This window comes from Notechis scutatus, chromosome Z (genome assembly GCF_049901735.1).
Source record: "Notechis scutatus isolate UNSWTSFEM ecotype Mainland chromosome Z, rNotScu1.2, whole genome shotgun sequence".
Lineage (NCBI taxonomy): Eukaryota > Metazoa > Chordata > Lepidosauria > Squamata > Elapidae > Notechis > Notechis scutatus.
The window spans coordinates 13,972,009-13,994,160 of record NC_142025.1 but is presented as its reverse complement, the minus strand read 5'-3'; the positions used below and the strand labels follow the sequence as shown (position 1 = coordinate 13,994,160).

General features: G+C 36.5%; 1 protein-coding gene across 3 annotated transcripts in view; it reads right to left on the bottom strand.

The window, feature by feature from the left end:
- PFKP (phosphofructokinase, platelet) overlaps positions 1-22,152 on the bottom strand; it is a 71,381-nt gene that overhangs the window by 22,907 nt on the left and 26,322 nt on the right. For all 3 annotated transcript variants that reach the window (XR_003371252.2, XM_026672249.2, XM_087945830.1), the window contains exons 5-16: positions 21,009-21,174; positions 17,469-17,513; positions 17,263-17,371; positions 15,739-15,834; positions 13,105-13,197; positions 11,452-11,577; positions 9,545-9,609; positions 7,848-7,917; positions 5,547-5,693; positions 2,885-2,955; positions 2,186-2,273; positions 987-1,139 (exon numbers count right to left, since the gene is read on the bottom strand). Coding sequence is in view for 2 of the 3 variants with exons in the window: in XM_026672249.2 (XP_026528034.1) it covers positions 987-1,139; positions 2,186-2,273; positions 2,885-2,955; positions 5,547-5,693; positions 7,848-7,917; positions 9,545-9,609; positions 11,452-11,577; positions 13,105-13,197; positions 15,739-15,834; positions 17,263-17,371; positions 17,469-17,513; positions 21,009-21,174 (1,229 nt within the window). In the remaining variant the exon portion in view is untranslated. The remainder of the gene's footprint in view (positions 1-986; positions 1,140-2,185; positions 2,274-2,884; positions 2,956-5,546; positions 5,694-7,847; positions 7,918-9,544; positions 9,610-11,451; positions 11,578-13,104; positions 13,198-15,738; positions 15,835-17,262; positions 17,372-17,468; positions 17,514-21,008; positions 21,175-22,152) is intronic.

Below are 22,152 nucleotides of genomic sequence, written 5' to 3'. Positions count from 1 at the left end.
GCAATTGGTTATAAAACATGGAGGAATTTCTTGTTAGGATGCAAAAAATGGTTATGGTATTGTCTTTTATCAATGCTTTACGTCTGACAAGCCTATGAGACAAAAATGTTAACATTCAAAACTTTGGTTTTGAATTGTATATAATAGTTAACAAAGCCTAGCATTGCATTATTGAAATACCCATCTGAACACATTTGCTATTCCTTTAACATTTTATTAAGTTCATAGGGTTGTTTACGATGCCTTAAATCTTCAAAGCTGCATTGGAAATTTAAGGAAAGCAAATCAGATTCTTCCGACCAAACGATACAGAACAAACTAGAGACTTTGCTACATTAAAAACATTTTGCATGGCATAGTGATCATTTACTTTTAGATATCGAACCATCTCCTTCCTAGTATTTAATTGTCTTCCAGTTTTTGGAGATCTCAGCAGGTGGCAACACCTAGCCATCCTTTGCTCAACCCCCCAAAATTAATTAGGGTTATACCTGAGTAAATATGAATGGGAGACTACCAGGACATTTCAGGGCTAGAAATTAGACTTGGAACATTAAAAAGATATATCAGAAAACAACAAAAAGAAAACAATTCCACATTGCTGGAAAAAATACAGAAATGTTTGAATAACCCCTGAAAAATTATGTCTTTGTAGGTTGTTTTTTTTTCAAAACCATATCTGTATTGATGCATATTTTTATATTGTTTAAATAACAGAGGTAGCTTCACGGAAATCAAATAGTGGATCAAACCCTGGAGTGTGCATTTTTATGAACAAATCAATAAAATGTTAATTTTCACATTTTCTGAATCTGGTCAAACTGTCCCTATGTGCGCGCACATAGGTGTGTACATGCCTGTGTATGCATGTATGGATAGGCATTGCATGCGTGTGATTTTAAGTGTAGGTCTGGTTTATGATGCAATCTTAGCATTCTGGTCTAAGAGAATCTCCTGTACCACATAGGCAGAAGGAAGGAACTTACATCAGTGATAGTGTTCAGGGCAGTATCTGCACCAATGCTGAAATCAGAACCAGGTACATTGTTCGATACGGTGGCAGGAACCATAACCATGGGGATACAGAACGCTTCGTATTTCTCCCGGGCTGTAGACAGTTCCAATAGTCCCAGGTATGCCTGATGGGTACAATGCAGCAATTGTGTAAAATTAAAGGGAAAGAAAAAAACCAAAAGTTGAATTGAAGCAGTATAGGATACAATGCAGGAGGGGATTTACAACCAGTCAGGTTCTCTATTGACAGGCAAAGATGCTGGTGACAGATGGTGTGTTCTTTCAGGGAATCAGAGGTGATTTGAAAGAGGGATCAAAGCTCATGAGTATACGTTATCCTGCCTTTTATCTCCAGTAATCAGGTTTTTTGGCACTTTTTCAAAATTTGGTTTCACTTCAGGCAAGAGTTCCTTGTAAAAGGAAAACAGTGCTGTTCCCTGTGATAAGGGTTGCCCGTTTCAATCTTTTTCCCATCTCTTAATATTTACCATCCATCTACAGTAGAATCACCACGAAGACCTCAGCAATATATAAAGTGTGCTACAGATTATGATATAAAAAGAAAGAAAGCAAAAAGCAAACAACTTAAAAAAACTTTTTAGGGTAAATTCTGAACAGTTCTCCAAGTTTAGTTGCAGAATATACTGTTTCTATTATTGCAGTAGTAGAGAATAGTAAATCTTATTCTCTCTTATTAGCTTCATTTATATATTATACATCAGTTACTTGCACAGTATATTAGTTACATTTTTCTATTTGGCTAACCACCCAAAAGAGCATTTTAAAAACTGGCCTCCCAGAGTTATGTATTAATTTTCAAACACAGAGTGTGTACTCCTGAGCAAGCATAAAGTTTAATCGGTGGCTTAATGCTGTGAGATCAAATAGAAAAAAATTAGTAATGTAATGAAAATTATTTTTTAAACTGATGCTACCGTAATATGGGGCTGCCAATGAAATTCAAGGCCATTTCCCCACTTCTAGATCAGTGCTTTTACACCATGCCACAATGTGTAACACAATATATACAATACAATCTACTGTTTTTTGTTTTTTTTTTCAAATCCCGTTCAACAGCTGGATTCAGACTACTTGAAACCATGGTTTCTTTAATATAATGCAAAATTACCAGCAAGAATTTAGAAAAGGGGAGGAAAGCAAAATTATATACCTCAAAGCCACCAATGATGAGGAGAGCGTTGATGCAATGGGCACGCATATGTTCTGCAATCTTCTCCAGATACTTTCCAGGGAGTGTACTAGAATATTTTTTTTAAAAAAATAAGACAATCAGGAATGTATGTAGGGTAAAATTAAATGTACATTTAATTTATCATCTCACTTAATTGAGGCACAATTATACATTGCAAAGGATATAAATAGTTTTAAAATTATCCTAAAATGTTTTTATAGTTTTAACTGTTGTAATTTTTTTAAATTTAAGTCACCCAGTCATTGATTGAAATCAGCATACAGGAAGGAAGGAAGGAAGGTAAAAAAAAAAAGAAAGAAAGAGGGAAGGAAGGAAAGAAGACAAAAGAAAGAAGGCAAAAGAAAGAAAAAAGAAAGATGAGTGAAAGAAAGAAGGAAGGAAGGAAGGAAGGAAGGAAGGAAAGAAAGAAAGAAAGAAAGAAAGAAAGAAAGAAAGAAAGAAAGAAAGAAAGAAAGAAAGAAAGAAAGAAAGAAAGAAAGAAAGAAAGAAAGAAAGAAAGAAAGAAAGAAAGAAACCAGGCTTACACTTCCATTTCTCTTTGATCAGCAAGTGGTTAAATCTGTTCTGTGCAACAGTATGGTAATTTGAGGGGTATGTCTACTATTGCCTCTTTGATTTCTACTAGTAGATAGATAATATATAATACTGTTGAATTACCGTTTGGTGCCAAGAATTGACCCTCCTTGGCCAGTCCAACCTCCAACATCTCCCCACTTGATTTCTTTAATCTATGAGTCAGAACCACAAAAAAGATCTGTTAATTAAATTATGTTTATATTGCTGACATAACTTAAAATATATGTGTTTCAGCAATGGGTGACAAAAAGTCAAATTTAAGCAAGGAAGCTATGTCACTTGAACCAAATATATCATGAAGTGCAATGTAAATACATCATGATGCATTTACCATAATTTGTCTCAAATACAACTCTTATCTGTTCATGGCACAACTATATATGCAATTTCCAGTATATACTAATCTCCTCTGTCCAACTATCAAATCTAAAAAGAAATCATTAACTCGGTGACAGCTTAAGCAAAGCATGTGGGGAGGTTGTAAAGCCGGCTTAGTTTATGGGATTCTAAACCAAACAGTAGCTTTTAATTAAATTGGAGCAAGTGGAAAAGCTAAGAAGTCCAGATCAATGGCAGAAAAGCTTATATGTCTTTACTTTGAAAAGCAGAGCAAAATGGAGATAAATCAAGACAATCTTGTAATAGAGTCTGCCACTTCCTTGGGTGATTTTAAGTAGTTTGGTTAAGAACAAATCATACCAATAGGTTAGATTAGCTGGAAGGAAGTAACTAGAATCTTTTAGGTTTCCTGATCATCACTTGTGCTCAAAAAGAAGCTGGGCCAGACATCTCAAGGACTTTGGAATTAAATCCTGCAATTTCTAGCCATTATCACAATGTGATAAAGGGATGGAGAAATGTTGCAATGAAACAACTAAACAATTATACTAGTTAACTGACTGAGCTGGCAATTGGCTTTCTTTTGAACTGAAGCTATTTTAAGGCTTTGTAAATCTGCTGGATTGGAAGTCTTAGGACTGAATCCTCCCTATGCATTTCATGCCATAAACACCTTCTGAGTGGAAAATATTCAAACCCAATGTGACAACGGATCCTGTGATACTATTGGCTTTTGTCTGTAGCTCCTCAGCTGGGGTTCTTATCTCCACGTAATGCAATCAACCTTAGCTGTTCTTGTAAAATCAAGATCCCGCGGCAGCTGAACAATATACACAATCTGATACCAAGGATTTATTACCAAGCATTCAGTAAGCAAATGCTTTTTCAGAAGTAAGGAAAACCATAATATTAGGATAGAGTTATATGAAAGCTAAATGAAAATGGGATACATCCCTTTACAGAATCTTCCAACCTTGTTGTTCTTATGTTGCAGCCTTTCCCAATTTGAGGTATTCCCAGATATTGGACTGAAACTCCCAAAATGACAACAGCTATTATCATAGGTGTTGAGGTAATTCCCCGTTAGGAGAATGAGTGCATACAGGGAGACGTATTTGAGAGTAGTGTTTGAATAATACACATACAGAACACAGATACACTGTACAGTAAATGTAGGTTTTTACTTCCAGAAAGGTTTAAGCAAAGTTCAAAATAAGCAGTCCAAAGTCATTCACAAGTAAATCAGTCAGTTTTCAATCCAGGGATAATCCAAATATCAAATTCCAGTATCATAAATAGTTCAGTATCAGACTTACATCAAATCCAGTAATATCAGTCAATTAGAAAAAATGGAAGAACGGCAATACTTTCCAACAGAAGGAAACAGAGATACACTCTCTTCTGAGACTCAGACTAAACAACCCAGGTTTCTGGCTCTGTCTTATGGCCATTTGAAAAACCACACCTAATTGCAGTTTTTGCAATCTCTTAAAGACATACTACTAAAATGTCTATCCTGGCTTATATATTTCTAACCCAAATACCTGTTAGGTGACTTATATTCCTAACAATAGGCATTCAGGAGAAGCTATGATAATACATGCCGTTGTGCATTGAACCTCAGTTTCCCAACCTATGCATATTAATATCCTGAACATCTGGAGTGGAGAAGGTGATAAAGGCCATCTCCAAAAGGTGTCATTACATTCTCTTAATATGTTATGTCCAATGAGGAATACTGCTACCTCCCACTCTTCTGCAAAGACTATTACAGTTATGAGGAGTTCAATCCTAAGTGCCTGAAGGTTGACTCAGCCCCCCATCCTTCCGACATCAGTACAATGAGGACCTGGATTGTTGGAGGCAATAGGCTGACTCTGTAAACCGCTTAGAAAGGGCTTTAAAGCATTGTGGTTACGGTACATGTCTATTGCTATAATAGGGACTCTTATGATTTCTACCTAAAAATTAAGATGAAGGTTCCGTGACTCCTCCTTATGACTGTGTAGATACAGCCATCCAGTTTTCTTGGCAACAATATGGAAATGCTATTGCCACCTTCCCCAAAACATTGGGTAGACCAATTCATGGAGATCAATGGCTATTGGCTTGATGGCAGTGTGACTGTCCCTAGAGATCTTTTGCTGGGAGACTAGTAGGCTTCCTTGAACAACTCGTTGGTCATTGCCAGAAGAGACTGATCGACTAGATGTACCAGAAAGTCCAAACCAGCAAGATGTTGCTTATATTCCTGTGAGTTTTCATCCACCTTTCAACCCTGGAATAGCCTGAGGAAGAGTTCTAATGTGGCATCTGAGCCTAGACAAGGCTGCCCTGATGTATCTTCCTGTTGAGATTATTTCCCATAAAATGGTGACAACAGACAAATTTAGGAAATACCAACCTGCCCTCTAGAAAAGCCTTCAAAGCCATCAGTGACAGCTAACATTTTGTGACCTTCAGTGATCCCAAGTCTCACTGCCGAACGGACAGCAGCATTCATCCCAGCTGCTGGAGCACCCACATTCAACACAGCAACAGTGAAATTGCTCTGCAGAAGAAGTGAATAAGGTTTTTGAAACAAAGTAGAAGTCATAAGGCATAGCAGGATAACTGAATTTTTTTTAAAAATGAAGTTTTTTTATGTTTGAATTCGGACATTTGAAAGCAATGAAAAACCGTCTCCCAATTTTAGAAACCATTTTTTTTAAATAAAAAAAACAGAGTTGTTATAATAATCCTGCTACCCCTACATTCATTTCTGCTCCTAGAAGGCTCTAACTGCCTAAACTTTATTTTAGAAAACCAGAAAAGCAAGTAATGTAACACAACTGATTTGAATGCCAGTGATTATTTTAATCTAGCTAATACACACATAAAGGAAGAAATATGTTTTCTTAAAGTGAAATAAATAAATATCAAAAAGCAAGTACCATACCTATCCTCCTAAAAGTGTCTGCATCCTTTCACATGTAATCACTACAATGTGCTGAAAAACAGCTGATAACTAAACATTATAAAACAGCAAATCATTAAACTCTGTGTACAAACCTGTCAATTAGTCCACATCCATAAAGCTTTTTTGCCCGCAGTAAACCATCTTTTACTATCAGCAATATATCCAAAATCCCACATTGTGCTCTGGAGGCTTTTTATACAGTGTAAAAAGTCAACCTCAGCTATAATGTATTTATTCAGAGATATTGCTGTATATGCACTTCAATTCTTATTTCCACTGGAAATTCTTGCAGGATTGTCTCCTAAGTGTTAGCAACCAAATCTATAAAGATCTAAAAAACTAACATGATCTTTAAATATATGATTTAAAACAGGGATGGCAAACTCTCAGCCCAAGGGCCAGATGCATCACACACTAGCCACGACCACACCCGGTTTAGCGAAGGGGGAAAAAGTCCCAGTATGTTATGTGACGCTGCCATGACGATGTGAGTTTGACACCCCTGGTTTAAAAGCCTCCAGAAACAAGAAGATTAAATGCTTGTAAAAATACTTGATTTTTTTAAAAATGACAAGTTAAACCAACTTATTAAAGAGAACAGAACAATTTTTACAGCAAGCTCTACCTACTAGTACTTCCTACTTACCTAGACAGTAGTATACTGCAGCCAGATGTATTATGAACTGACTAGTATTTGGTTTTAAGGTACTATTTAACAACACTACTAATGAAATTAATGGATTAATCAGGATGCTGCTTTTAAGGCATATAATTATTTTACTACAGTCCACTATGGGATAATTTTATATAAAGCTTCAACATTTACCTTATTTAAAAGGTTACAGGTCCACAGATGTAAACATTCATTTACCCTAAGGTAAAATTCATACCGCTTAATACAATTAGCTACAATTTTTCAATTAGTACCTAAAAACCTTCAAAAAGAATCCCATGATAATTTTTTTTGATTCAGTCTCTTTAATTTATTTTGAAAATTGATAGCTGGTCTACATTTTAAATTAAATTATACAGTAATTTATAAATCTATAAAATTCTACAGTATTTATTTTATTCATTTACCTAATATCCAATATTTAAATACCATCTCTGTCAAAGTCTAGGTGGTGCATAATAATAAGAACAGAAAATATTTCTGTCAGCCCTACAAGGTAGACCAGACAACAAGCCAACACCCTGTAAGTCTGGACTATTTTTGTTGTAATTGAATCTTGCAAATCTAAATCTGCTTCCCTCTTCCTATCTTCTCCTTTATGGGAAACAGAGAAAAGCTTGTCTAAGAAATTCTCGTAAGTTATTTTCTGGAGCTCAGACTCTTATCTTACCACTGAGTCTCCATAGGAACTCTTTCTTCTGTCTCCCAAAGCCTTTCCCTCTGTCCTCTACCATTACAATAACTCTTGAAATCTCATTTTACCAGATTTTAGTACAATGAAGTAGAAAACCAAATTCCATTGTAATCAATGTCATTTGCATTATGGTATTATGCATATTATTGCATTTACATGATACCTACGAAATTAAGTCAATTTCAGCAATATCCTAACTTTGATTCAGTGGACTTTCTTACGTATGGGAAGGTACCCTGCAATTAGTTTGTCAAAACAATGTTTCGCTGATGTATTGTTTTTTGCTAAACTCTTGTTTCCTTTTCTAATATAATTGCAATTAGAAAGCAAACCAAAATGAGAAATGACACAATGAAGGCAAGGACTTTATGAAGCGTACCTTAGGCAGTTCGTCTTCTGTTTTTTTGTTAGACAAGAGTTTGTAGGTATTCAAGTTGTTGGTAAAACTCCTATAAAAAACAAATATCATTTTGTTATTCTTTTCATAACATTACTGGAAAACATAGTGGCAGTATATTTTTATAACAACATAAAATAATTGCTTAAGTTGATACAGATCTGCTAAGTAATTAAATAGATAGATAAATAAACAATGACCAAATACAATGATTAGCTGGGCCATTTTATTTTTTATAATTCGGTCAACCTTCCTCAGCTCGTATTCTAAAAATGAACAGAACCTCAACTCCTTAAAATGTTATCCTTCCTTCAGAAGACAGCATTTCTGCAGGGGATAAATGCAATCATATAATTTCCCATGATTTTTTTAAAAATCTTTATGCAATCAATTAACAAAAAGTAAATGAAATGTCCCAAATCTTCTCATATTGCAAATGTGCACGTAACACTTATGAAATTTAGCCTATCTCATTCTGAATCCCACCATTGGGAGGAGAGAATAGGCACTGCAGAGAACTTACTATCTTGTCCATACAGAATGTTAGGTTATAAGAACAATAATCTGCCCCTAACATTTTGAAACTGGGCAATTGCAATTTCACATGACCTGCTTTCAAAAAAGAAATCCTCTAGACATCCTTAGTATATGTGAGCTTCATGGCACCAATCTGGAGACTTTTTAGACTCCTTTAGACATTTACCAACACATACGCATTTTGGAAAAAGTCCAGATTCACTAATACTGTATATTTATGCTTCAGGATACACTTCTTAAGGCAATTTCCATTGCTTTAACTAAGAGCAATCAAAAGGTCATGCTGAAAATCAACATAAAATGTTCTATCGTTGGCATATGGCACCCTCAAGATTGGCTAAGATTTATCCAAATTTAAAACCAAACTGTTGGAAGTGTGGACAACAACAAGGAACCTTCTTTCATTCTTGGTGGATATGCCTCGAAGTGAAAAAATATTGGAAAGTGATTTAAATGTGGTTAGAAGAGTTAACTAAAAACAAAATTGATTTTGTTCTGAAATTATTCCTTTTAGGAATAATAAAAAAAACTATAACAGAAAGATAAAATATCTTATATTACATGTATTAACAGCAGGAAGAATTTCCTATGGCTAGTACTGGAAGAAAAACTCCACACCACCTGAAGGCTTAATAATAAAAAAAAAAAAATTAAAGTGCGTCGAAATGGACCAATTAACTATGGAACTAAAAGGGAAAGCAGACACGGAATACAATGCAATATTGGAAACATGGTATATTTGGATTGACAATAGATATAAGAATAGAAAATGGAAATAATGTATATAATTGATAGGAGGGTATGAAAGTATTGTGTATTGTAAGTTTAGATAGGATATATAAATGTACATATAATGTCACAGCACTGTTTAATAAGTATTGGTATTATGTATAAATGGAAAAAACTCAATATTTTTTTTAAAAAAAGGGTCATGCTGTCTCTATTATCTCCTAATTTTGGCACAATTCAAGACCTAAGATTTTATCCCATTTGGATAGAACTGAAAAATTATTGGGACGAGAAACCATTTTTCCCCACAGTTACCTACAAAACAGAAGCCTTTGATATAATCGGCCATCACCATACATTGGAAAGCAACCTAACAGTTTCTGCCAGAAGATTAAATAATAATAATGTCGCACCTTCCACGGAGTTCTACTGCATCTTTGAATCTTCTTTCATCCATAGCTTTCTGTACATCTTGAGTCTTGGGAATTGGGGAAAATAAAAACAAATAATACACAAGGGAAGAGTAACATCCCTCAAAGCAAGGTCCAAGAATAGAAAGTGAGTGGGCTGTCGCTACTATTCCATAAATGGAATTAAATAATTGACTTTTAAATGATTTTGATGGGATTACAATGCAATTTCATGTACATTTATCCCAACATGTAAGACTCTTATAATAATCTAGACTTTAGGTTAGGTTAGGCTCTACCTAACATTATAGATAATCCTCGACTTATGACCACAGTTGAGCCCAATATTTCTGTTGCTAAGTGAGAGATTTATTAAGTGAATTTTGCCCCATTTTATGACCTTTCTGGCTGTTGAGTGAATCACTGAAGTTGTTAAGTTAGTAAAACGGTTGTTAAGTGAATCTGGCTTCCCCAATGACTTTGCTTGTCAGAAAGTTGCATATTTATGACAGTTGCAGTGTCTCTTGTGACCCTGGCACACTGCAACTGTCATAAAGATGAACCAGTTGCTAAGTATCCGGATTTTGATCATATGACCCTGGAATGATGCAATAGTTGTAATTGTTATAAGTTATAAGCAGAGGTAGGCTGCACTTTCATTGACAAGGGGTTTGCTGGTCGTGAGCACTTTGGGGCTGCAACGCAGCTTCAAACAGGCAGCTAATTGACTCATGTAGCTCTGGTGGGTACAACAGGGCGGCACAGAACTCACCCGGGCAGCCTGGGCAGGGGAAAAGTTAGTTATTTAGGGAAAGCATAGCACAAGACAAGTGGGCAGGCCCAGCTAGAGATCACAGCAAGCGGTTCGCTCAAACCTTGCCGACCACCCAGCAGCCCACCACTGGTTATAAGTCAGTTTATCGATGTCAATGTACCTTTGAATGGTCACTAAATAAATGATTATAAGTTGAGGACAACCTGTAATATATGAGAGCTCCAACAAATCCACCCCCATACAAATCATAAGTCTCTAGCCACATCTCGCAGAGTAAAAAAATGATTTATTAGAAGTGGCCATGTTGGTGTTAGCAGGATGCAGCCGACACTAAAATACATCCTTCATTTCCCTCTTGACCCTGGGCTTCCCCACACCTCCTGGATGTATGTTCTCCAATGGGACACAACCATAGCCAAGAGTCATCAATCATGCTCTCCAGTAATTTTCTTGCATGCCGACAACTTTGGGCTGCCAAGACGATTATCTGAGGCATTTGAGGAATGCACTGTTTTCCCCCACTCCCTTTCTGCTGGCAGCTAAAAAGACCAAAGGAGTATCTTTTTAGATGACATAGTACAAGTGTTGTCTTATTAGCAACCTATATGGTCTTACACAAGTAGCTGTTTATTTGACTCATTCTTCTGTGGACAAACTAGCCTTGGTTCAATAGTTGTGTAAATTAGGAGTGATATTTAAAATACAAAAACAAGGAGAGGTAGATTCTCCGAAATCATTTATTAATATATTGCATCCTAAAGAATGCTCCTGCTACATTTTACTGTAAGTACTGGAAGTTTGGAGCACCAAGAATGATTTTAGCCACTCTGTATGACCATGATGACATGCTCATGAGAGTGTACACATACTCTGGTATGCCAAAACAAACAGGAAGAACAACACCTAAGATAAACAGACTCCTACTTTATCAAAGGCCTCTGGGTTATCACAATCCAACACCCCAGTTTGCTCTCAAAGTCCCATCAGCAATTCAACCCAATTACTCCTATTGTGAGACTGACTGGAGTTGATTGTCCCCCGTGCTGATAAGCATTTCTCTTATGTCATTGCTAGTGCTTCAGCTGACAACAGGCCACTGTTTGCTAGATCATACTAACAAGCAGCGGAAACTTACCATCTGAACACACTCCATTAAAGGCAGGCGGACAGCCAGGTTCCCAGAGAGGGTCACCACACATCCAGGTGTTTCAGGCGTGGCTTCCAGAAGAGCAAGGACAGCCTCCACACCCATACGGCTGGCCTGTAAAAAACCAAAATCAAGTTGGTTCTTTTATGGGTATTGGAACATCTGATGGTGGATAGTTTAGAAACGTGCCAACAGTCCCCTGTGAAACCAATCTTAAAAATGATCAGTTCTATAAAACTAAGAAGGGAGGGAGATCAATTATTATCAGCACAGAATCCAGTGGCTCTTTTAAAGGCTGGGAAACCTTCAAGAGAACAAAGTATTATACTAGGGTTGACTAAGGTTTTTATTTATTTATTTATGTGGGTCCCCGTCGACATTAAATATGTCTTTTAAAGAACCTAGATTTGATCATGGATCCTATCTAGCATGGAGATAACCCCAAATCTTTTATGTATTCTAAGTATTGCCCTATTTTGTAACTCATCAGCCTTGAACCTCTCAGCCTTGCTCAACTCTGGGGACTCACTCTGATTTCCTAGGTTATTGTATGGCCCTCTATGTACCCATATTAGAGTCAAGTAAAGATGGAAGGCGACGGCTCAGTAGCTAAGACGCTGAGCTTGTCGATCAGAAAAGTCAGCAGTTCAGCGGTTTGAATCCCTAGCACCGCGTAATGGAGTGAGCTCCTGTTACTTGTCCCAGCTTCTGCCAATCTAGCAGTTCGAAAGCATGTAAAAATGCAAGTAGAAAAATAGGGACCACTTTGGTGGGAAGGTAATAGCGTTCTGTGTGCCTTTGGCATTTAGTCATGCTGGCCACATGACCACGGAGACGTCTTCAGACAACTCTAGCTCTTCGGCTTTGTAATGGAGATGAGCACCACCCCCTAGAGCCAGAAACAACTAGCATGTATGTGCAAGCGGAACCTTTACCTTTACTTTTAAAGATGGAAGAGAGAAACAACCACAAATTGCAACCTACTTTGGGCTCTGTCTCTACCTCTCTTCCCTTGTGATTCCAAGCAGACTTTTTTCATGAATGAACCATTTCTTGACCACTTTAGACTAACCATTCTCATGTAATGACTAAAAAATTTGAATAGGTTTGAAACTATAATTTGTCTAAGAGAGTTTTTAATATTTCCATTTCCTTTACTTCAGTTTAAATTGAGCACACCTAACTTTTGTAGGATAATTTTCTAACTATAGAACTTGGAAAGACTTTCCATAGTTTCATTTCTCCAAAAGACAATCCTCCCAGTTTCATATATCAAAGGAAGTAGAAATTAAATATTTCTTTATACTGTTTTTAGGGGTCGGTTTTTCCTCTCTGTTTTTCATTATTTTTTTTAATAATTATAAATAATAATGGAGATTTTGCTATTATGTTTAGGGAGGGAGGGGGGAAGGAAGGAAGGATGAATTTTTCTAACTTTGTCTAGCAACTTTATGGCTGAATAGAAATTTAACCACAGCCCTTAGGTTATAACCTAAGTTCAAATATTTCACAATTAATTCTTACTATGGCTCAAAGAATAGAACAAGGAAGAAAAATCAAATGATTCCACCTAAAACTTGGTTGTGCTGGATAGGCTATTCTTCTTCAATACTCAGAAACACATTGGTTATATTCACTCACCAAAATCCGATCAAAAGCAGAGGGTGTACCTCCTCGTTGCACATGGCCAAGAATGGTCACCCGTGTGTCAAACCCTAACCGACTCACCACAAGCTGCAAAAGAAGACCAAGGTGAACCCAAAGAAGAAGAAGTATTAGGAGCTGTGGCAACTATGCAAAGATTTTCCTTACATGAGCACTGAGAAGATCTAATGGAAGCCTCTAAAATTGCCTCTCGCAAATTCAGTTCTAGTTCTAATTCTTCCACCAACAAATTTAAATCTCTGATACTCTTCTCAGTCTATTAGGGAATGCGCTCTGATAGGATCTTAGAAGTGGACCTTTTTGGTTGCAGCAATCTGAAACCCCAAACCACTCCCTTCCAAAGTTCCAACTACGGCAACTTTAATAACATTCTGAAAACATGGCTATTTACCCATGTGTGGGGATCAGGGAAATAAGGAGGACCCATGGGATGGTTGATAGGATTGCAACTGTTGTTCTTACAAGCTACCTCCAGATCACAGTTCTCAAAAATGATCAGTGTTGATACCGAAGGTTTGAAGGGACCATCCAAGGGGTCATTGTTTTATTCATATTCTATTGTTATTCATATTCTAGTTAGAATAAAAATTAAATTATTTGTATATAATAAATACTTCGGAGTCGAACAATCTGAAACTTTGTCAAGGGGTCAATGAGCTGAAAAATTTGGAGGGGTCTCTGTTCTGATTTGCTGCTTTTTTACTGATTTATTTGTTGCTTTTTTACTGATTTATTTGTTGCTTTTTTATTGATTTATTGATTTTATTGATTTTTGTTATTACTCAACAGTTGCTGCTTGAGAGATAAGTGGTAACATAAATAATGATATATGAAATAAGTGGTGGTGACTGAAATAATGATAAATAAATAAATAAGCTATCTAAACTAGTTTATATCTTTTTATAGAAAGTTTTGATTTGCTGTATGGCTGTAATCCACAAATTCAGGATAAAAGTTTGCTTTGACAAGAGTTGCTTATAGCTTTCAAGTTTGTAAAACACCAGATAATTTTGTGTAATGAGCTTTTAATCAGATGTTCATTAACAAAACACGAAAAGGAAACAAATTGAGAACGATATTTTTAAAGCAGCAAAAAGATTCAAATACTTTCCAGGCAGATTTTAATGTCACTGACAAAAAAGCAAAAACAGAAGGAGTCAGCATGGAACAGCTGAAAATGAACCAACCATGCTGCCTTAAAAATAAAATAAGGACAAATTACACAATAATTTAATAATATCCTCTAAAGAATGTGTGCATAACTAGTAGGTAAAATAAATTTCCATGAATGTCGTTAAGAAAGGAGAGAAAAGGCTCCTACATCAATACCTCTTAAATATCTTTTGAACCAAATGTAGCCTTGCATTTTAAAATGTTTAAAGAGTTTTAAGTAAGGCATAGTGACTTACTTAAGCCAAAGAAAAGAGGAAGGTTATAGAACTGATTATTTAATCTGTGTAGATGACTATCAAAGGCAGAATTTTCTAAGAGTTGGTAACTGCACTATCTAAATAAATACATGACCATGAATCAAGAAGCAACTTGCTACTGTAAAAACTGAGGCATTATCTGTCTTAATCTGTATTTTTTTTTATCAACACCGCAGTAAAACCAACGTTTATTCATTCATTATTCATTATCTTTATATAATAAATTTAGAAATCTCATTCAGAGTGACTCATTCCACATCTTATATCACAATCCCATAAGAGTCCCCAGGACCAAATATCTATGGAGATTCTCAGTAATCCAGGTCATGGATGTCTCAAAGGTGCTTTTTCAAGAGGCAAATGAACTTCCTTGTCTTTCTTTGAAGACATTTCGCTTGTCATCCAAGAAGTTTCTTCAGCTCTGACTGGATGGTGGCGAATGGAAGGATTTATATCCACACAGCTGGTCATTTGCATTCTTTTAGTGAGTCATTGAGGCCACCTGGAGATTTATCTATGTCACCAGGATAACCTGAGTGGTGCAAATGGGTGTGGAGTCTTCTTGGAACTGTTGAAAGGGCTGTGTTGGAGGAAGGTGATGTCTTTAAAGAAATGTCTTCAAGGAAAAACCAGAAAGTCTAGGTGCCTCTTGAAAAAGTACCTTTGGGACAAGAACCTAGGCTTCCAACAAAAACAGTCAAAACAGGGGCAGTTTTTAGAAAGCTGGAAATTTTTTCAACTGACTATCTCATTTGGACCATGCCTGAAACTGAAATGGGATTAAGATCTCTGAGTTAAACCCTGAACTTCAAATATTATTTTTTATCGATAAAACCTCTACCAAGTACTGCTTTGACCAGAACTAGAACTCAAACTAAAGCATCTGCAGAATCAAGCTTTATCAATATTGCCAGAAGATTCTGCACAGCATATATTTGTTCAATATGCATTATTTAATGTAATACAGAATCTAATAACATGAAAATGAACTTTCTACAGTTAAGGTTATTTTTTTCCATGTGTGAATTTCAAAGGCAATTTTGAATGTAACCATACTTAACTAAGACTGCATTTCAATTACAGGACACAATATATTTAAAAAAATCCCAACATTTATAAATAAGTTACATGAGGATTCACATGTATATTCAGCAAGTCATGATGGACATCATGTACTTACATCCTTAACTTTTTCAGAAGTGATAGGCTTGTTGAAGGAATCAATTGCTCCTTCGGACACAATTATTATATTCAACCTTTTCTTTCGGGCACGGTTCTGGGATGAAAGAAGATCAGTAAAGACAGATCAGTAAAGCTACCAAAGCTAGAATAAACAGTGGAAAGCTGAATTCTAAACATAGCTAGGAAACATTTCGTCTGCTATAAGGGTGGCAAACCTAATCGCATTGCGGGCCACATTGTGATGTATTGGGATATTTTTTGCCTTTGTGGAGCCTGAATAGGTATGGGGCCACCAGTTTGACAAGCCTGGTCCACTACACAAGATACAAATATTCACAAAATGCATCTAATGAAACTCTATCCTATTGTTATTCTTTTCTTCCTAATGTTACTGAGCGTATCTACTTCAACTTGACACATTGTACATGTACTGGGTCTTTCAGTTCCAGAATTTTTAGCCAGAATGACTAGAAATAGGAACTACAGTTGTTACCAATCAGGAAGAGTAATGGATTGTGGAAAACGTATATATACATTTGATCATAACCATTTCTACCCTGGACAAGTATGGCTCCATGCTCAGGAGTATGAAAATTCAGTAAGATAAAGTGAACCAAAAGGCTTCAGGCTTTTTGATTTCAGAAACATTTTCAAATCAGCTGACAAACATATGAATTCTGCAGAGGATCCTGGAACGTGCTGTATAAGGAACCACTGTCTTTTTAAACCAGGGTAAGAGAATGATGGCCTTTTTATGACTTGTGGACTTCAACTCCCAGAATTCCTAAGTCATGCAATTCTGGGAGTTGAAGTCCACAAGTCATAAAAGGGCCATCGTTCCTCACCCCTGCTCTAGACATGGGTTGGAATTCAAGGCCCATACAGACCAAAGCTGGACATTCTAGGAGCTGTAGTGATGCTTCTCCAAAACCATTCATAGTCACAATTCCTGAAGTTTGTTGAGAGTTCTTGTTCACTCATGTTGAAGCTGAGCATGAGAACTAAGGCAGACAAGTCTCCAGAGTTGGCAAGTTGAAACAGAACAGCCAATGTCTTCAAGAAATAAATTCTTCCATTAACATGAACTTTTAACTTCTTATTTTGGGGGGAAAGATGTCAACAAGCCCAATAAGCTATAAGTTTAGTGATATTTTTGTACATCTGTGCCATTTGAGCAAACCGATTCCTGCTTTCCACCATAATTTAACCATGATGTTTTGCAAGCTGCTAAGAACCATTAAGGGAATGGCCACATGGATATTTTCTAAGTTAAAAATAAATGGATTGCACCACGGGGCTACCCTCACTACAGCACTCCATTTTTAGAAGAAGGAAAAAAAGACCAGAAAAATAATCCAAAAATGCCAAAAGAGAGAGTCTTCACAAGCCATCTTTACCATTTTGGCACAGTTGCCTTTTAGAGAGTGGAAATTTGGGTTGTTCTTGCTCAATTTTCATTAGGGAGCTGATAATTTCCCAAGGAAGCCCAATGTATTATTATACCAAAGTTGAAAAGGATTACCTCAGAAAGCCTAGAACACATGTGATCTTCCCACCCTTCCTCAGGTGGGTATTCAGGGATAAATACATAGTCTGCACCACAGGCTAAAGCACTAACAAGTGCCAGATACCTAGGGCAAAAAAGCAAATTCCCAATCAGTATCTGAAGAGTACACCACAACTTTTTTTTTTCTTTTACTAAAAGTGATTTATCTTGGAGATACGTACCCACAGTGTCTTCCCATCACTTCTAGGACGAAGGTCCTCTGATGGCTACAAAAAACACAAGATCAACAGATCAACAACCAAAACAAATAGTAAAATACTATTCAAATGTACAGATCTTGAGTTTGGCATTAAGTGGATGACCCCTATGCTTATTTTTCTTTGTTTATTTTTTGATTCTTTTCTCATCCTCATTCAGATGGACTTTCCTTAATTGATCTAGCTGCCAGAAAAGTATAAGGTTGACTTAGGACCACAATTGAGCGCAAAATTTATGTTGTTAAATGAGACATTGGTTAAGTGAGTTTTGCGCCATTTTACTATCTTTTTTGCCACAGTTGTTAAGTAACTCTTTATAGTTGTTAAATTAGCAATGTGCTTGTTAAGTGAACCTGGCTTCCCCATTGATTTTGGTTGTCAGGAGGTGGCAAAAGTTGATCATGTGAGCCCAGGACATTGCAAACATCATATTAGCCAGTTGTCAAGCAATTTTGATTACATGACATAGGGATGCTGCAATGGTCATAAGTGTGAAAAGTGGTCATAAGTCACATTTTTCAATGCCAACATAACGTCGAACAGTCACTGAATGAATTGCTGTAAGCCAAGAATTACTTTATAGTAACATTTTATTTAAAAAATACCCAAGTTTTGTTCTCATTTCTCCATAAATATGGAGTTTAAGGAAAATATATTATTTACATATTACCATTTACATTTGCTACTAACCATGTTTCCCAGAAAATAATACCGGGTCTGATATTAATTTTTGCTCCAAAAGATACATTAGGATTTATTTTCCACTTAGGTCTTATTTTGGGGAAATTATAGCACTAAAATGCTTCAAGTCTAGATAATGATCTTAACTGGGGGTAGGGCTTGTAATAAGCCTCCTGAAAAATCATGTTGGGGCTTATTTTCAGGGAAACAGGGTACCTTTCAATTATGGATACTATCGGAAATCAAAGATTTACACAAATTTTCTCAAACATGTTTCTTCTTATTGGCTTACAGAATTATGCAACAGACAGTAAAAGCACTAGAAAAAGAGACTCCTCGTTCTTCCTCCCCCGCCATATATTTGCATGCCTCGTTCCTGTCAAAGCACCTAACAATGTGACAAATGCCAGTGGAAGTGTTGAAAGGGCTCAGCTGCTGTTTCTAGGAATTCATGCATGCCTCCCAAGGCTCGATTTCTATTCCTCCATAGCCAGCCAAAGGTTACAAACTTCCAAACAGCTGCTTCCAGCTTTTTGATGGCAACAGAATTTATACAAAAGTTCAGGTTGAATGACATGCTAAGCCATGGTGTAACATCATGAAGATTAGATAATAAAACTACAATGTGATCCTGGCATGTTCAACAAAGCATTTTGGGGGGCTGGGAACAGAGTGAACTGCAAGCAAGCAAGCCCCAATTTGCACTGTGTAGGAAAACTGTCCTGCATTTTTCTTTCTTTACTAATTTTCGTTCAGTTAGATGAAAAGGGGTATTTGTCTTTAAAATTCCTTTCAAAGAAGACAACATGGAATGTCTTTATATTAAATTCATGATAAAATTATCTGGGGATTATGACTAATTAAATAATATCTGTATGGAGGACCTGCACTCTTCTTCAATGCCAAGAGAAGACACCATGGTGAAAAAATCCTACCACTAAGCTTTTTAAGATTTCAAGGTATAAAAAAGTTTGGAAGGGCATCTGCTTGATTGCTAAACATTTAATTTAAAAAAGTATACCAGCTGTAGCACCTGTCATGATATCAAGCATGGAATAAACCCCTAAATGCCATCAAGAGACATTTCTGGGAGAAAAAAAAATAAACTATCTTAACAATAAGGCTAAAAAACAGTGTTTTTCTCAAGAACAAATTTCTATATTGGTAGTCCTCGACATGATCACAATTAAGCCTAATTTTTGTTACTAAGTGAGACATTTGTTAAGTGAATTTTGCCCCCATTTTATGACTTTTCTTGCCACAGTCGTTAAGTGAATCACTGCAGTTGTTAAGTTATTAAGTGAATCTGGTTTTTCATTGACTTTGTTTGTTAGAAGGTGATCACATGATCCCAGGACACAACAACTGTCATAAATATGAGTCAGTTCCCAAGTGTCTGAATTTTGATCATGTGACTTATGGGGATGCAATGGTCATAAGTGTGAAAAACTGTCATAAGTCAACTTTTGCCAGTGCTGTTGTAAATTTGAATAGCCAGTCACTAAATAAACTGTTGTAAATCAAGGACTACCTATAGGGCATTTCCATGCAGTTGTTTATGTAGTACCTGAAACAAAGGAAGAATTTTCCTATGTCAGGGAAACATATGTTTAAATGTACTGGAAATAAATTATCTTTTTTTCACTCAATTTGCCTTTCGGCAGCTTTTTAAAACTTAGTTGTGTTGTTGTTGCAAAAAATTCCAGGTTAGACTAACCACAATTCAGCCTTTTGAGGTACAATAAGCCACTGTTAGCTTTAAAAAGGAAATAAATGCTTCCAAATGCATGATGGGGCAGGAGTGGGCAAAAGAGAATTTTTTTGCTGTCCATATGAAGGACCTGAAATGGATTTCAGAGCTGCTCAGAAGCTGAATAAAAAAGTATGCCGTACAAATTATTATTACAGTATGGAATATCCTATCCCCAAAATGTTAATGTACATTATTATCTTCCAGAAAAGACTGAGAACTGTAGAAGTTCTTCAGCTATGGCAAATCTTCCTGAAGGGATTCATAATAATTGGTTGTCTAAAAAGTGAAAGAAAACAGGGATTTTCTAGTCAATGTGAATACCTTCATTGTCCTCTCTCTACAATAAATGTGTGGGGAAAGGCCATCAGAATCTGGATTCATATATGAAGCTAGGCCAAAATTTGCTTAACCATGAAAAACAGACTTGCTGAAGTCTGTTCACACCTAACTACTTACCATGGTTTATAAATCAAAATGAATACATTCATACAAATTGTTATACTAAATTAGCAAATTATCTTTTGGCTTAGTGCAATCTACGAATGCAACTTTTATGTATTGTCTGCAGCAAAATAAGTTTTGACGGCCACTGAAGGCAGGATAAAACACAAAGCCATGGTTTTACAGTTTTCTAAAGTATGAAGCAGGAATATTATTTACAATGTCCATCTTGACATGGTAATTAGTTCCCCTCTTGGCCATAAAATATAATACAGACAATGTGATATATGATTAATATCTCCCTACCTTGGAGGTAATAATCATATACCACATTGTATATACCATGTACTCACACGCTGGAGCAAATGGAGTTTCCTTCAGTGCAGCAGGCAGCTGCCTTCTGCCTTGCCGCTACTCAGGCTTCTCCACACCTTCACAGATCTCTCCAAAATTTGTGTGCCCCTCGAAGGGCCTCCAGACGCGCAGACTGGAGACAAGAAAACGGTGCTCATTCTTCCCTCCCGACACCGCCGCGGCATTGCAACCGGAAGTCCAGGACATTTACCTTTTACTTGAATTTTCTATAGGTCATCCCAATCTTTATGACATTTTTCCAGTGAATCAAATACCTTTGAGCAGTAGTCATGATGGCATCCACCACTTCAATGATTCTATGCAAGGCAGAATCTGTGCCAATAGTCATGTCTGTTCCACAGAAATCATTGTCAATGGACCCAACCATTCCCACAATGTTCAGGTAAGCATAGCTCTTTACAGCTTCTTCTTCAATCTCACCTGACCAAAAAGAAAAGAAAAGAAAAAGAAGTAATAATATATCTAGAAGTACCCAAGAAGCATTCCTTCCCTTTGAGTCTCAGAGACAGTTTTAGGATGATCTTACAGTCTCAAGATATACATAAATATCACTTTAACATTATAGAACCATGTAAGGACATGATATGAAAAGAGACAAGTTAATTTAGACCTTTCATTCAGAATGTAAACGACATGCTATGTATAGTAATTCCCTTTTGGCTGTTTTAGGAAGGATGAAAAAATAAGATTGGACACCATGAATACTAGCCTCATTGGATACTCCCTGGAATGTCTGAGAAGCTGTATTGTTTTTCCCACATGGGTAGAAAAATAGACATTCAGATAGAAGATTTGAATAAGACCTCTCTTTGAAGTTTGAATAACCATTGCCCATTAGGAAGGAGGGGGAGAGGAGGAGGGGGAGGGAGGGAGGGAGGGAGGGAGGAAGGAAGGAAGGAAGGAAGGAAGGAAGGAAGGAAGGAAAGGAAAGGAAAGGAGAATTGGTATAAGTGAACCAATGGAATAACTTTATCAAAGATGCTCTCCTATGGATTCACATCCATCAGTTAAGTGTTTGTGCTGTGAGGGTCAGTAAAAGCCATTCTAGACTTATAAGTAGGACTCTGCACATTTCACCCTATTATTCGTGTTTAAATGAAATCAGTTAAGCTTTACCAAGAATGGCGTAGTTAGGGGATCTGAGCCACTTGTACATGTCCCCTCCCCCTCGCAACTTTAATCAAGAAATGGCAAAATCATGGAGATTTCTCACTGTTCCATTGACAAGGAAAGGCAAATATTTCCTGAAGTCTAAAGGTGATTAACAAGCTCTTTCAGTTCTAAATGCCAGTTTCTACTTGGCAAAGGTTAGGCAAAAAGATCAGTTTGCAGAGAGAAAAAAAATTTTTTTGTAGGCCGAAGACCTGAAGGACAAGAGAGCTTGCAGAAACAGTATTG